This window comes from Penicillium samsonianum (assembly GCF_028829775.1).
Source record: "Penicillium samsonianum strain IBT 33392 chromosome Unknown utg000007l_segment0_segment0, whole genome shotgun sequence".
Classification (NCBI taxonomy): domain Eukaryota; kingdom Fungi; phylum Ascomycota; class Eurotiomycetes; order Eurotiales; family Aspergillaceae; genus Penicillium; species Penicillium samsonianum.
Window position 1 is genome coordinate 3202989 of NW_026643265.1, and position 16827 is coordinate 3219815.

At 48.8% G+C, this 16827-nt stretch overlaps 5 protein-coding genes across 5 annotated transcripts; 3 read left to right on the plus strand and 2 right to left on the minus strand.

Annotated features, from left to right (window-relative positions):
* Window positions 1-1003: 1003 nt before the first annotated feature.
* Window positions 1004-3336, plus strand: N7471_012094 (Zn(II)2Cys6 transcription factor; the record flags this gene model as incomplete). Its single annotated transcript, XM_057284813.1, has 3 exons — window positions 1004-1630; window positions 1681-2867; window positions 2940-3336. 3 exons carry the CDS (start codon window positions 1004-1006, stop codon window positions 3334-3336), a joined length of 2211 nt encoding a protein of 736 aa, XP_057131079.1.
* A 311-nt stretch (window positions 3337-3647) lies between these two features.
* Window positions 3648-4244, minus strand: N7471_012095 (GNAT family N-acetyltransferase; the record flags this gene model as incomplete). Its single annotated transcript, XM_057284814.1, has 1 exon — window positions 3648-4244. One exon carries the CDS (start codon window positions 4242-4244, stop codon window positions 3648-3650), a length of 597 nt encoding a protein of 198 aa, XP_057131080.1.
* A 3020-nt stretch (window positions 4245-7264) lies between these two features.
* Window positions 7265-8155, minus strand: N7471_012096 (uncharacterized protein; the record flags this gene model as incomplete). Its single annotated transcript, XM_057284815.1, has 1 exon — window positions 7265-8155. One exon carries the CDS (start codon window positions 8153-8155, stop codon window positions 7265-7267), a length of 891 nt encoding a protein of 296 aa, XP_057131081.1.
* A 1747-nt stretch (window positions 8156-9902) lies between these two features.
* On the plus strand, window positions 9903-11336 carry N7471_012097 (phosphoesterase superfamily protein; the record flags this gene model as incomplete). The annotated part of the gene is made up of 2 exons (XM_057284816.1): window positions 9903-10463; window positions 10527-11336. The coding sequence occupies 2 exons, from the start codon at window positions 9903-9905 to the stop codon at window positions 11334-11336; spliced, it is 1371 nt and encodes a 456-aa protein (XP_057131082.1).
* Window positions 11337-13988: 2652 nt separating this feature from the next.
* On the plus strand, window positions 13989-16722 carry N7471_012098 (DUF3824 domain-containing protein; the record flags this gene model as incomplete). The annotated part of the gene is made up of 3 exons (XM_057284817.1): window positions 13989-15753; window positions 16017-16187; window positions 16253-16722. 3 exons carry the CDS (start codon window positions 13989-13991, stop codon window positions 16720-16722), a joined length of 2406 nt encoding a protein of 801 aa, XP_057131083.1.
* Between the last annotated feature and the right edge of the window lie 105 nt (window positions 16723-16827).

A 16827-nucleotide genomic window follows, 5' to 3' on the forward strand; every position in this document is an offset into this window, starting at 1 on the left:
TCCTTGTTCTAAGTATGGACTATTAGACAGGGGGGATTGTCGTCATGGCGCATGTGGCTGAGGAAAATCGCCCTAACCAGTACAAGTAATCGTCCTATTATTTGCGCAGTTCATTATAAGCTGAAGCAAGGGGGAAGGATCGGCAAAGTGGCTTAGCCCCGTCTAGTGGCAACGGCACCTCGGTTTGAACGAGTTATACAATATACGTATGATGGTGTCGCACACACACTAGAGTTGGCATCACTAGGTAAAAAACAAAAAAACATATAGTATATTCGCAATTTCCTCCTGAGGAATATCCACAAGCCGAGATGGGTTCGGAGGGCCCGAGCAACGAGTGAACCATGGATTACAGGTGTATCAAAGCCTTATTAGGACTAAACAATCCCAGTGATATGTTGCAGTCTAAACTGTATTCTGTTAGTAGCATCGGATGTACATCCGCTAAACCCTTTCTCTCTGATCGCTCAGAGATCAAACTTACCTTATAGAAGGATTTCGTGCATCGGTCTCCCCGTATTAGGGAATGTTGTCACCTCCAGGTCAAACCCTAGACCTTTTCGATAATAATTCATTATTTATTATTTTTCTGTCTTCAACACAGGGGCAAATAAGTATGCCGCTAATGTGTTCACTCCCATTGACGCAACCCCATGTGGCTTCGAAAAAAAAAAAGGGTTGCCTCCTATTACAAATTGAATCGAAAGTATAGAAGACATCGACAATTCCGCTTTTTATCTTAACTTTGAATACGTCGATATCCCCGCTCATCCAGTGTGGGTTCTTATTTCTATTTTCCTACCCATGAACAGACGACAACCCATCGATCCATACCCACAACTTATATCGCGGAGTACCCCTTTTTGAAACCGGCTGTTCGATTTTCCCGAGAAGCAGCTCCTCTCCGCTCGACAATATTTGCGCTCCCTCTCCACAACCCCACAGACGAGGAGGTGATTGCGCCGCTTCACTTCAGCGCAGCATCGACCTCCATCCTACATCTATGGCCTCATCCCGTTCAACAGGCAAGCGCCTCCCTATCAGCTGCCAGGCCTGCCGAACACGAAAGATCAGATGCTCGCGCGACGGCCGGCCATGTCAAACATGCGTTCGGCGCGGCCTAGGCGCCGAAGACTGCGTCTACCTCGGCCAACCGCGACTTTCAACTGAGCAGTCATCGCCCGGCGACAGCGCAGTGCAGAACGAACTGCTAGCACGAATTCGGAATCTAGAAGCCTTGCTCCAGAAGCAGATGACCTCGCATGCTGGTACGCCCACCGGTGGCGCGGTCTCGCCACTAGGTGGGACGAGTGCAGCTGGTAGTTTCTCCGAACCTGAGACATGGGACTCGCTCGGCCCCATGTTGGATAATGTTGGTAAGCTCCATACTTCGCCTTCTGGTCATGTACGATATGTGCCACTGGCTTCGCAGTGGGAGTCTTTAGTGGCGAGGAGCCCCGCTTCGGAGTGTTTGCCGAATTTAGATTCGGATATCCCGGAGGATGATGATGATTTGCAGATCCCGTTGGCGAGGAATGGGAGTATCTCGCGTGTTGAGCTGTTATCGATCCTGCCGCCTGGCCGGTATTGTGATACTCTCAAGGATGTTTATTTTCAGGTCTTTTCATCGGTACGTCATGTGGAAAAAAGTTGAAAGGACGTTGGCTGACATCACGTTAGGTTTTCCATATTCTTCACGATTTGACGTTCGAAGCCGAGTATCAGCATTTCTGCCATGATCCCGGCAGTGTGTCTACATCATGGCTGGCTTTGCTATTCTCCATCCTTGCTATCGCTGTAAGCGCACTCGATGATGATCATCCTTTGCTGTCTGATCTGGGGCGAGAGCGAACGGTCAGCCGCAATATCAAAGTGCTATCAGCACGGTATCGATCTGCCGCGTTGCAGTGCCTCGCCGCCGATGGCGTGATGTCCCGACATTCGATCAACTCATTACAAGCCTTAGTGCTCATAAATTATGCCCGAGTTCACCGCGGTCTACCAATCTGGACATTGTTAGGATTCACGCATCATGTTGCAATATCCATGGGTTGCCATTTAGACCCAGAGCGGTTTACTCTTGGGCCAATCGAGCGGGAAGAGCGACGACGGGTCTGGGCAGGATTAATGATGCTGTACACCATCCAAAACACAGCATTTGGGAGTCTCGATCAACAGGCTCTAACGCAAGACGTGAAGATGCCCGCAGACATTGACGACGTTGACCTGCTTACCAGCCCAAGCTTAAAAAGGCCAGCACTGTCAACATTTCCCCGCCCAACACAGGTGACCTACCTCCTCTTGAATTTCCGACTATACAAAATCTCCTCCAAGATTTGTGAAACAATATTCAGCTACCCAAATACATCCCGCTTCACCACCTCCCACCTCGAAGCGGAAATCATATCCGTCCGTGAAATGGTCGAGGCTCGCTATGCACTCGATACAAACAATCCCCTACCCATTCACCATCAAGCCAACCACCACATCCTCTACAGTCAGATCCATCAACTTCTCCTTCTCCTCCTCCGCCCTGGTCTTTGCCGGTACCTACAAGGCGAGATTACCCCTGAAACTTGCTCTACAAGAGCAAAGTGCATCGCTTCCGCCAAGGCTTCACTTTCCATCTTTGAAACTCTCCTCGAAACACAATCATTCAAGCCGTACAAATGGTATACCAGCGGACTGGGCAGTTTCCACGCGTTCCACGCTGCAGTCACATTGGCTGTCATCCTGCTTATTCCCGAGGGCCAGTCCGAGTATGAAGAGATCAAAGATATTCTCAATCAAGCACTAGATATGTTCGCCTCTCTCTCAGTCCGCAGTGTTTTCTGCAGCAAGGCTGTTCCCATAATTCGACAGATGATGTATGTCCAAGTTACACCTCGCCCTTCCCTAATTACTCCCACCCCCGGACCAGTGACTAACATACAAACCAGCGACGTTGCCTCAACAAATTACAACCCCCGATCACCCACCCACTCTCAATCCCACCTCCAAGCCCAGGCCCAGGCCCAGGCTCAAGTCCAAGCCCAAGTCCAACACCATCAAAACCAAGCCAATATCCAATCCCAGTCCCACAACCACCTCTTACCAAGCATCCAAATCCCACTCTCAATGTCAAACCTCTCCCCGGGAATGACAATGCAGGACAACTATGCCATCTCGCACCCACACTCGCAATCCGGATCGCCCGTGCCAACTATTGCATCGAGCTCTAGTGACCACACCATGCATTCCAGTTTCGGGCAGATGCACCCGCAGAATTGGATTGGTCCTACTTCTATTCCGTGGGATAATTTAGGGCCTGGTACTGGGAGTTATGGATTCGACTAGAGATGCGATGTGCGATGTGATGTGATGTGATGTGATGTGATGTGATGTGATGATTTCTCGATGATTATTTGAATTCAGGGCTCGGAGCTAGGCCCCAGGATTTGGCATGAACTAGACTCAGGTGGAATTGGTAATTTGGATGACTTATTATTTATTCTCTTATAATGTTTGGTCACGAGTCATATGAGAAATGAACAGATAGAAACAAAAGCATCTCTTTTGAATGAACTATATACCTTTAACCACCACAACAATTCTATTTATAATAAATAATACCCAAACAACCCATTCTAAACGCACTGAAATACTACCTAGGGCATTTCCCCGAACCCAGGAGCCCCCCAAGACTTCCGCTGCATAACAGCAAAGCCCACCGCATCCTTCCCATCAATCGGAGGGTTACATACCATAATCTCCATATCCATAACCTTCTCATAAAACGGCACAGACCGCTTCCAATCCCCAGTAAGCAGCAGCGATCTCCGCAGATAAGGCATCGTCTCAATAACCTCCTGCACGCATGTTACAAGCCATGTTCCGAGCCCGAGGCCCTGGAGCGAGGAAAGGACAAAGACGTCTGTCAAGAAGAGGAATGTTGTGTAGTCTGTTACGCAACGTGCGAAGCCGACGAATTCGAGTGCGGTGTCTGATGATGTATCGTTCTCTGGCGTTTCGTCTAGCTGGCGTTGGTTTTGGCTTGGATTGTGATACAGCCCGAAGCAGAGGGAATTTTGTAATGTTTCGCGCAAAGCGGGCTCCGGCATTGGCTTTGCCCAGTAGAATTCTTCGCCGGCGTACCAGGTGTTTAGGGTTTTGATGGGGATTAGGGATATGTCGGTTGAGATTAGGTATTCTCCCTTTGTCCAGGTGTTGGGTTGGTTTCGTAAATCTGATACTGAAGAGGACATTTTGAATGCTGAGGTAGATGTTAGTATGTTTAGGAGGAGGAGAGGTTATTGGTTCTAGGGCTCACTATTTAGCCGGCTTTCTGAGCGGTCTTGATGTAATGATGAGAAAATAGCAGAACCCCCTCGGTAGATGCGAGCTATTAATATGTGAAGTTTGTATTGGATATGAGTCAAAAATAATAATTGGTATCTTGGAGAGAGGGGTCTTTAGATATGGAGATGTCGTGACTCAGACGAAGTTAGCACTCACGATCTTCCAATGTTGCCAAGAATGGGTTAATTGGTAATCCGAGTATCTTCAGCAGGGCTTTTACGTAGATTTGAAAGGTCACTATATTGTAGATTTACTTATCGAAGGCGCGCCTTCTAATGACATTCGCTAAGAAATTTGGGGAACATCGGAAAGATAATTGGCTGTCGGCCGAGTGTAATCAATCCTACCGGGACCAGAGGTCTACTTAGGTCGCTACACCTAAGTGATTACATAATACTATTTATCCGCTAGTTAACGTATTTCACAAGCGAGTGGCCACTACAAGCGAGTGGCCACCCCAACCAAAACGCGTCAGTTAATTTAAACCCTGCTTCTTCAACCACCCACCATGCCACCAATTCGCTCTCAATCCTCTAGAAATTCAATAGAGCAAGAGGGTAGGCTTTTGTTAGCTATCCAGGCTTTTAAAAATGGAGATATCAGCTCTATTTCTCTTGCTGCGCGTACCTTTAACGTCCCGCGTACAACTCTCCGCAACCGAATTAATGGAATGCAACACCGCGCGATTTCTCGCGCCAATTCATATAAATTGACTACAACTGAAGAGGAATCACTTCAAAAATGGATACTCTCTATGGATTCTCGTGGATTAGCGCCCCGGCCTTCTATGGTTCGAGAGATGGCCAATCTTCTTCTTTAATAACGTGGAACCACCCCGGTTACTTCGGTCGGCGAAAATTGGGTTACGAATTTTGTTAAAAGGCACCCTCTTCTCTCCTCCCGATTCTCGAAACGGTATAACTACGAGCGCGCGAAATGTGAAGACCCGAAAATCATTAGGGAGTGGTTTGATTTAGTTCAAAAAACAATCCTTCAATTTGGGATCGACCCCGATGATGTTTATAACTTTGACGAGACTAGTTTTGCTTTGGGATTAACGACACCTACGAGGGTTATTACGAGGAGTGAATACTCCGGGCGGAGAGCACTTAAACAACCTGGAAATCGAGAGTGGGTGACAGTGATTGAATGTACGAATGCTTCTGGCTGGGTGCTTCCTCCGTGTGTGATTTTTAAAGGAAAGGTCTTCCTTAAATCCTGGTTTACCGGCCTTCCTAACGATTGGCGTTTTGAAGTGAGTCCTAATGGTTGGACTTCGGATGAAATTGGACTTCGCTGGCTTGAAAAGCTCTTTATTCCTACTACTTCTTCACGTACGAAGGGGGGGTATCGGCTTTTAATACTTGACGGACATAGAAGTCATTTAACGCCGAAATTTGATCAAATTTGCGAGCAAAATAAGGTGATACCAATTTGTATGCCTGCTCATTCATCCCATCTTTTACAACCTCTCGATGTCGGCTGTTTTGCGGTCTTAAAACGGTCTTATAGTCGGGCGGTTGAAACGAAGATGCGGAACGGGATCAACTATATTGAGAAACTTGACTTTCTTAAAGCATACCTAAAGGCACGAATTGAAGCTTTTAAACCGAAGACAATTAAAAGCAGCTTCCGAGCTACCGGTTTAGTGCCATTTGCACCAGATCAAGTGATTTCAAGGCTTAATATCCGGCTTCGAACGCCTACCCCCCCTCCTAGCCGTGGTAGTGAATTAAGTCGAAATTTTACACCAAAAACGCCAGCTACAGAGAAAGAACTACGTCGGCAGACTTCATCAATTAAAGCTTTACTTCGTACAAGATCTCGAAGTCCACCTAGCCCGTCAGATCGTGTATTAAACCAGCTTATAAAAGGCTTCCGTCTTACAATACAAGGTGCTATCTTACTCGCGAAAGAAAACAAGGAATTACGCGCCGCCAACGAGAAGCAGAAGCAAAAGCGTACTCGATCCCGACAGCAGATACCAGCTGAAGCAGGGCTCACAGTTCAAGAAGCTTCTCAATTGATTACTGAGCCGGTGGAAGCAGATAAAGCACCTCCCTCCCCTCCACGAAGAAGCCCTTCGCCGGCTTTACAACCACGTACACGGGCGCCACCAAAGTGCAGTGGTTGTGGAGAAATAGGGCATAAGATCAATAGATGCCCAGCTAGATAGATGAATTTAGTGTATTTAATTTAATGGAGTTTTGGTTGAGGTATATGCATTTGAAATTAATATATTTGGTTGGGGTGGCCACTCGCTTGTAGTGGCCACTCGCTTGTGAAATACGTTAACTAACTAACTAAAGTATTTCACAGGCGAGCCAGCCACCCCAAATCACATAGTAAATGCGATAAATTACAACTTGATATCTCAACAACGGTAGGCTATATGGAGTTTTACGTATAGCTTAATGCTTTTTAGGTGATATATAGCCTCTTTACGGAGTTTTAGGAATAAATATCTTTTAATGATAGATGTATATATTCCTAGCTTTTTGCAACGTAATTTTCGGTGATTTTCGAGATGACAATAATATAGCCTTCTACTTTCTTTGAAATTGATATATAGTGCTAATAATTCTTATCGATAGCTATCGACAAGTATGGAGATAAAATAAAAACATGGTTGTTGAGATTCAAGTTTGAAAAATATCGCATTTACTATGATGTTTGGAGGTGGCCGGCTCGCTTGTGAAATACGTTAGGCCAAAAGATCATAACAAGAATCGGAATATCCGATTCTCGCTGCAGCGGTATATATATTAGGCCCTAACATCCGTTAGGGACCACACGAGCCCTACCCATTGACCACCTCGGGACATGAATAGTGACAATATAGATGATATTCAGAGTAAAAACTATGTAAAAGACATGATATTTGAATTGAATGCATTACTCATTGCGACAGGAGAAACCCTTAAGCTTATTCGTAAAAAACCAGACATCTAACCTCAATGCTCTGCCTCCCCGGCGATCCAGCAGGAGTCTGCGGATCAAAGAAAGCAGTATGTCCCGACCCATGAGCAATATCCGTCTTCCCGTCAGTCATAGTGTGGCTCCTCGAATCGAAGCACTTGATGAACACGACTTCCTCCGGCGTCATATCCTTGGTGTAAAAGAAACGATGTTTCTCATTAGGAGCGATAGCATAAGTCTCCCCCTTGACCTCATACCCCTCCGTAGAGAACATCGACTCAGAATCAGGCGCCACCTCTCCATTCTCTTGCCACTCCTTCGGATAAAGAAGATCAACCTTGACAAAATCAGAAGGAGCAATACTCCTCCAATCGATCAGCGCCAACGGGAAATCAGATGCCGGATTCTCAATCGGACGCCAGACATTGATAATTTGGTATCGACCCTTCAACAGCTCTTCTACCTCATCTTCTGGCAGGTGGCGACGCACTCTCGCCTCAGCAGCTCTGGGCGTTTGATCCACGTGAACCAGCTGCACAGGACTGCGCGCTGACCCCGGCGTCCGCCGCCGGATGGTGTGGTCGAAGATGGCTACTTTTTTCACACCCGGCAGCTTCTGGCGGAGTAGCTCTTCAACTTCTGCGTAGTAACCCCCTCGCACTTCGGCGTCGTCGGTGAATGCGGTCTCCTTTGCGGGTGAGTTGTATAAGGCGAAGCCGGAATTGTCTGTTGTGAAGATCGACTCTTGGCCTCGGAGGTTCTCGACTTTGCGCTCCCGTTCTGTGAGTTGGTAGGAACGGCCTGGTCCGTCGACTTTGCCCCATGGCTTTTTGAATGGCTCTGTGGCGTTGGGGTCGTATGAAGCCCGGTCGATGTATCTGAATAATGCTGTCGTCATTTTTAGAATGGTTTGATTTGCCGACAGTTTTGATTAAAGGTTTTGTTGTGATATTGAGGTTGTAGGATGAGTTTTGCTTTAAGAGTAGTGTAGATGAGAGGTAATATATTCCCACAGTACGAGGATGCTGTTATGTGACGGTTTAGAAACAAAAAGCATTTCTTAAGCTATATGTAGGGTATGATGTATGAGGCGAGGTTAGATTGGAAATCGAGACTTGATTATTAATTTTTTTATGGCGGGGGGCGGATGTCGGAGACATTTGAAGATGGCATCATCGACAGTTACCCCGATGCAACATTAAATTGCGAATTTCCAGAAAAGGTTGCCTTGGATGGGACCCGGCGGTTTAGGAGATCAAATGTATACATATTTATATGTACTAAAATAGGTATACAACATAGACACAATCAATCTAGGCCATTGCGTGTGTGATATTATGTGCCATAATATTCAGGCATTAACACGTGATATATATAGACCCACCTCCCCCTTTAGGAAACATGTTGTCCTTGCTTTATGCTTCTCTTTATTTTAGATCAGCATCTTCCTTTGCGAAAATCTAGCAGATGACTAAGTGGATATAAGGTCAGATTTAACAAACCGTCTCCTCATGTGTAGAGAGGTATACTATCTAGGGACGAGTTATCGATATCTCCACAGCGAACGCGGGATTGTTACTCTTTTTTCCCTTTGCTCTGTTTTGTTTTTTCTTGTTGTGTTAGATTGAGTTGCTGGAGTCTAATAAGCTGTCACTTGACATTTGTACTTACAATGTAGATAGATATGAGTGATTCTTGGTGGAGAACACGACCTAAGTCTTCTCTACCCCCGCATCTACACGAGCTTGTCTCTGTATCACTCCCATATTCTCCGAATGCTACATCGGACTCTAGAAAATAACCCAATCCAGCTCACCACCTAACCTTGGAAAGTTGTGGGTTGTTGCAAGGTTGGTAGCCAATTACCGCCTTCGCTGGCCGCACGGCCTCGGGAGCGCATGAGACTCAACTCCAAGTGAGATCAGATATTTGATCTAAGAGGCATCAAATGTCACCTTTCACAATGATTGACACTGTATGTTGAGCGTTGTGGAAGTCGCATTTCGTCCCGACAGCGCTATCGTGGGAAAGCCCAGGGCAGTTGTCTTGTTGTGGTCCGGGGCATTCCACACGGCACGAAGTGGACCAAATGAAAATACTTACAAACCAACATACCAAGCTTGGCCAGGCAACTCGTGACCTCGTTTTCTAGGGTCATTCTTCATGAGTTGGCACTTTTGCAGTCTGTGCGAATGCTTGGCGTGGTGGTAAGTGGTAATCAACCGGCCTCAAAGGCGTGAAACACAACATTCTGTACTGCTGGTGAATCTGATGGTACCTCTTTACGTGATCGAGGTGCCTGCCAATCGATCCCAAGCGGCCAATCACATCTGGATTATGGAGACGATGCGACGATCGCCAATCGGGTGCACACCCCGCCTTGTGGGAGTGTTAATTTATATGACCCCGCAGCTTGGTCACTACTGCTCTCCATACCCATGCTTCTAGATAGAACATTTGAACTCCATCGAGCCGTGATTTCCAGAGCAACACGTGGAACGGGATATTGGAAATTGGATTGTTTTGGGGAATGCCAGGGTCGTCGGTTAAAAGCAACATATAAGAGAGACAACAAATCCTTTGATTCAGATCTCAAAATCAAGCACTCTGCCCAGAACTTGGACCGGACGTCTCCTTCATTCATAATGAACCTAAGTGTCCTTCTTGGCCTGTTGAACTTTGCGGTGGCGGTCTCCGCTGATGCAAACGCCCAACAATCTCCTCATTCTTCGTCTTCCATCGCTAATCTGAAGAGTAAGATCAAGAACGTCGTCATCCTGGAAATGGAAAACCGCTCTGTCGACAACCTGCTCGGCGGACAGACTCTCAAGGGACTGGAGAACCCTATCAACAACGGTCCTTTCTGCAACCCGTACAACTTGACCGATGCTTCAGCTGGCACGGTCTGTAGCTCTGCTAAGGACTTTGACTCTGTCCTAGATGATCCTGATCACTCGGTGACTGGAAACAATATCGAGTTCTATGGCACTTTCGCCCCCAGCAATGCCGACATTGCCCGGGGCAAGCTCACTCCCACCCAGCAGGGCTTTGTGCATGAGCAGCTGCGCGGGTATGGTGGCGATGCCGACAAGGCTTACCTGGCTAAGCAGGTCATCAACTACTATGTTGAGGACGAGGTGCCAGTAATGACTACGCTGGTGCAGAACTACCTTACCTTCAACCACTGGCATTCGGATCACCCAGGTGTAAGTCCGAGCAAATCCCATACTCCATAGCCGCCGCATATAGCCTCTAACCTGTATAAATAGCCCACCAACCCCAACCGGGCCTTTGTGCTCTCAGGCACATCTGCCGGTCACGGAACCAACGATGAGGCCTTCAACCCAGACGTCCACGGCCTCACTCAACGTTCCATCTTCCAGCAGCTGTCAGAAACCAACCACACCTGGAAGAACTACTACACAAGCCCTGCTATGGTTGACGCCTACTTCTTCGACTGGACATTCACAAGTGGCAACTCCGACAAAGCAGTCCCCCTGGATAACTTCTACGCTGATGCGGCCGCCGGCGCGCTCCCAGAATTCTCATTTGTTGACCCCTCCTGCTGCGGCGTGGGCACAAACTCAATGCATCCAACCGGCCTCGTCTCCGAAGGCGAGGCCCTCATCAAGAATGTCTACGACGCGGTCCGATCCAGCCCGCAGTGGGAAGAGACGCTCTTGATCCTCACCTTTGATGAGACAGGAGGTTTCCACGACCACGTTCCGCCCCCGCTGGCTACCTGCCCGGATCACATGACATACACCGAGATAGCGCCCTCCGGCGAGAAGTATACGTTCTCCTTTGACCGTCTCGGTGGTCGCGTCCCGACTCTCTTGATCTCGCCGTGGGTGGCTAAGGGTCAGGTCGAGCAGAAGGGAACTAACTCGGATGGCAAGGTCGTGTCTTACTCTGCTTCTTCAATCCTGCGCACTCTCGGCTATCTCTGGGACTTTGAGCCTTTTACGCCTCGTGTTGGATCATCGCCTTCGTTTGAGCATCTTATTCAGAACACAGCGCGCACTGATACCCCTGTTAAGTTACCTGTACCTAAGGCATTCAGAAAGGCGGAGATTTAGAATAGTACTGCGGTGTTGCTTCCTACGTTGATTGAGTATGAAGGCTTTTTAACAGCCTAACAAGGATAGTTGCAATCACACTCTAGGACAACGACAGTGTCAATTCTGTTCGATACAAGTTTGATTAATATTTCTGCTTTGCACATTGGGGCATACCAACTAAGGGCGCATACTCGGTGTCACCAAGAAGGTCTCTAGATAATACAGCTGGAGAGAAACAGGCTAGAACTACAACTACTCATAAAAGAAGGAAGGAAAAACCTACAGAATTTACTTGCAGGGTGCCACAGGCATCATTAATGGCCTCAAGCCACGAGATAATTTGTTCGTTACCTACTTTCATCAAAGTTGATATGGGCTAAAACAGTCTGCCCAATAACAAATAACCCTTGGAGGGGCGAGAGCAGCTGATAAATCTTCTCGAAGAAGAAATCGGGCTTCTCACTCGGTTGAATTCCTCATTAGAGTCGACTTCCCATAAACTGAAATTGTAGCTTGGACTAAAACAGATGGCGGGGTTAAAGAAACGCATGTCAGATGGACCGGAGACACGACCAAAGCGTCCCAGATAATTTAAGTATAAATGAGCATAAATCATATTGCAAAGCCCAAAGTTCTTTCTTATCATTCGAAGACCACCCCTCTTGGTTACGGCGGCCACCGCATCGCTCGCCAGATTGGGTGGTCGAGGGGTAGCTTCATTTGGAAGCTGCACAGTAGGACTGCAACAATATTACGGGCACTGAGATGGAAGTCCCTATAGATAGAAAAGCCCTCTGTCCAATTTATGCTTTTTATCGCCTTCGTATATCGTACATATCAGAGTCTACATTGTCTATTATTTAATATCCTTTCAGATTATGAATTAGATTATTCAAGTTGTACGTCATTAAAGGACAGAGACCGCATACGCGGCCGACTACTCTTGTAGAAATTGAAAGGAAACATCGCCGTGACTTTAGCGCTGGCCACCGATACAACATATGCAGTACGCGTCCAGGGGTCTGACAGAATTCATATGAAGAACTAGACGTCATCTTGATATTGCTTTTTGCATTGAATGACCCTGTCGTCATCTGTGCCTCTGGTCTTGAAACATAGATCTGACAAGCGCTGCCTCGGGTTTAAATAGGCTGGGGTGAGCCTCCACACTATTGGTACCTACTCTTTGACTCAACGTCTGACAGCAAGTTTTCTATCTGATACTGGCTCAGTATTAGGAAACGTAATGCAACTTGGCGCTTGGTTACTCATTCTCCGTTTTTTTTTGGCCTCTGTATACAACGTAAAAGAGGCTCTCTTGAGTTAATTTTTTTTCTTTTATACTATTATCGATATTTACTTCACCGTATCTTCACAAGTTTGTTCAAGCCCAGGGCGAAGTAGTGGACTCAGCCTTCACTAAGTTGTATATCGGTACATAAACCATGATAAATAATGAGTTGCCGAGAACGCCCCGCATGATATTGACGTCATCCGCGGGGCTCCCACAAAGAAACCAAGACCAGGGCGCTTTGGATTCTACGCCTCTTATTGCCCCGGTGGATAATGTGGTACAATATCGCAGGGGTTATATTCCTTGTACTCCGCATGATGTCAACTCCTGGGCGCCTAGTAGAGCGAATCTTCTGCAAGATACTGCAAGATACCAATAATTTTAAAACGGCAACCTAAAATACTAAGAGATCAAGATTAATCTATAATAGATTGTGTGGATTGTAGCCAATCTATTCGTGCCCTATCGGCTGAAACTGCAGGAAACCGTTCTCATGACTGTGTGCATATAGCGCCGATCCATTCTTCTAGACTTCAAATGTTGTTAAATGCACCTGTCAATGCAACAGATGACATTTGGAATGCAGGTGAGGCTGCATCTACCGAAGTACTATGTTGTACAGTATGTGTACTGTATGTACCTAGGTATCAATATAAAAGTTAGGAACCATGGAAGCATCCCGAGCCAGTCGATAGAACCCATGGATTGACAACGGGAAGAACCAAACCGTCGAGAGTAAACAACGTTGAAAAATACAAACAAATCTAAGCCACGGTGTTTCGAGGGTTTCGCCACAGCCCCCGGGCAAAGAGTGCCAACCTTGAGAGAGCCTCACGTGGATGTCTTTATCTTCTTTGCCTCTCTGCCTCTTTTTTTTTCCTTTTTCCATTCTCTCACATTTTCATCTCTCATCTTCGCTGCCTCATTGTTCGCTAATTTACCATATGCTTTCAACTCTTTCATCTCTCCACTCCAAGTCTTTCGAGTCCGATACAACAACAGTGTTGCCTGCCGATCATCTAGTCTGAGGCTGAGCCGGCTCAGTGCGTGCCGATACTCCGCTCTCTGCCCTACAGAATACCCGACGGCCTTCATCATCCTGAATCATTATTCAAACCCACTAGAGTTTCGCCGGCTTTTCTTGGCTTTGATTTGTTTGGCCGAGATAATCGTTACCAATCAGAATCAGCCCTGGAGGCTTCTACTGGGACCATCTTCGACCATTAGTCGATCGCATCTTCTCTGCACACCCCCACTTCCCTGCCGCCCCCCTCAATTCCCTGCAGTGTGCATCTTACTTTTTCTGCCCTTCCACTTTTTACTTCTCGACTCATTTCTCAATCATTTCTCATATCTCACTGCCCCTATTACGTCCCATGTCGTACACTTACAGAGACCGCGAACGAGACTGGGACGAGACCCGTCCCGTGTCAATCAAGCGCTACGTCATTTCTCCTGAAGACGAGCGTCGAGATGACCGTCGAGATGACCGTCGAGACTTCATGTCGAGACACGATGACTCCTTTGGCGGCGAGCGCGAGCTGGTGATCCGGCGCAAAACGGATCGAGAAGAGCCTGTGACCGTTTCGCGCTACGAGCGAGAGGTGGAGTATGAGCCACCCACACGCTACGAGAGAGACTACTACGATCGTGAGTACCTAAATCCCTACACCAATCGTCCACACTCCCGGTCCATGGATTCCCTGGCCCGAATGGAGCAGTCCCCTACTGCTACTACCATTGGCACCCGAAAACAATCCGTACTTATTCGTGAAGCCCGCACTTCGTATACCAGCCCCCGTGACTCCGAGTATGACGTCGTGCGCCGTTCCGAGGCCGACGAGGACCCGTATTACTACCACCGTCACCGTCGAGTCCGCGAGTACGACGACCATCGCTCTCGGCGTGAGCTGAGCCCTGATGATTCCGTTTCCCAGACTAGTCGCCGGCGCCGCGGTGATCGTGATCAGGACTACAGCAGCGATGATAGCATGGTCTACATCCGAAAGGAAACCCGCGACTATGACGACCACCCTCACCACCGTCGTCATATGGCAGAGGGTGCATTAGTAGGTGCTGGTGCGGCTGAATTGTTCCGCAGCCACAGCAAAAAGGATGGCGAAGTCAGCCATGGCGCCAGCCGTATTGGTAAAACTGTTGGTGCCGGTGCTCTTGGTGCAGTCGCTGTGAATGCTGCATCACATGCTCGCGACTACTACCGCCGTAGCAAGAGCCGCCACCGTTCTCATTCCTTTGAAGATGACCGTTCTTCTCATCGCCACAGCAGACATGGCCGGAGCCGTCATAGCCGCAGCCGTAGTCGCTCCCACTCGCACTCTCGTGCAAAGACTCTACTCGAGCTGGGAGTTGGTGCTGCGGCCGTTGCTGCTGGTGTGGCTGCATTGCGTAGCAAATCGAAAGCTGGAGACCGCAAAGGCCGATCTCGCACTCGCTCCCGTTCTCGGGCTGTTAGCCGTGGTCGTTCGGAGAAAGATGGAGAACAAGGTGAACGCAGCATGTCTGAGCGCCGCAAGCACATGGCTGGCGCTGGACTGGCCGGTGCAGCCGTGGCTGGCCTGGTTGAAAAGGTTCGCAGCCACTCGCGCTCTCGCAAGGGTGAGCGCTCCCGCTCCCGCAGTCGCATGAGACAAGCTCTTCCCATTGTGGGTGCCGGTCTTGCCACTGCTGCTGCCACCGGTCTCTACGAGAAGCAGAAGAGTGACAAAGAAGAAAAGGAGGGCTCGAGCCGGGGCCGCCATCGCTCAAGGTCTCGCAGCCGCGCCCCGTCACAGTCCTATCCTGACCCAGCTCGCGACTCGGCCGGCCTGATCGAGTACGGCAACGATCCAGTCGCAGGCAGTATCCCATCTGAGCACTACTATGGTCAGCCCGGTGCGCCCTACTACGACGCACAGGAAGCCTACGGTGCCAGACGTCATACCCGTAGCCGCAGTCGCAGCCGAGCCCGCTACAGCAGTTCATCTGGTTCCGACCGCGAAGGTCACCGCCGACGAAGCAAGAAGCACCGCAGTCGCTCACGAGACCTCGCGGGCGCCGCCCTGGGCGCAACAGGGCTCGGCTATGCCGCACACAAGTACAACGAGCGTCGCAAGTCTAAAGAGCGCGAACGCGAACACTCCAGTAAGTTCCCACTTCCCCTGGTTTTTATCTAGAAATATTCACCCTGACTAGTGGTGTAACCAGAGCATGACGACAACGTCCACCGTGATCCTTATGAAGAATCCTACGACCCGGAACCATACCCGCTTTCCCCGCAGACGGCCCCGGGCGCCCCGCCCATGGCTGACCCCCACTACTACCCCAACAACAACTATTTCCCCCGCCCCCGGGCGACTCAACCTACAACCTGAATGGCGGTACACCTGTTTCCTACAACCCGGCAGACTACCCCCCTCCACCCGGCGCTGCCCCGCCCCAGCCTTACGCCTACGGCGCTACGCCACCAGGACCGGGACCGGGACCGGGACCCGACCAGTACGCACCTCGGCCGCGTAGGGCTGATGACAATGTGAGCAGCTCCACCCTACCTACTGATGCAAACCACGCGCACAAGGGTGGGTTCAATGAACCCCAACTGTGACAGTATATAGTGCAATAAAGGCTAATCCCCAATCGACAGGTCTAAACATCCACCCCTTTCCAACGTCTCCACACCGGTCAACTAGCCAACCGCCACAAGTCTCGAAATCCGTCGCTTTCGCCTTGACGGATCCCCCGCAAGATCCTGGCTACGAGACTGATGATAGTGACTCTACCGTTGAACCATATTCATCTTCGCATCGCGGAGGTAAAAACTACCGTCGCGATCGAGATCGTGATAGCCATCATCATCTCCGCCGCTCCTCATCCGTCCCTTATCCACCTATGCCCTATCCCAGTCCTGCTTCCCCATATCACCATCGACATCACCCATCAACCCCGAAACACCACGAGGGAAGAGCCCAGAACAAAGTCTCTGAAGCAGACTCTGACTCAACCATCGACCTACCCAACCGCTTTGACGGGCAAGGTCGTCTTCTTCCCGAGCGGGATCCTGCTGTGGATAAATTCGAGGACCTGGTGAATAGGTTTACCAAGGTTCTGTTCTAGCGAGTTGCTGTTTGATGTTTCATTCTATCCCGCTTATCCCCGTCCGTCCCCTTGACCTTATGTCTATTTCTTCTGCTTTAGGTGGATTTTTTTACATTTACCCTA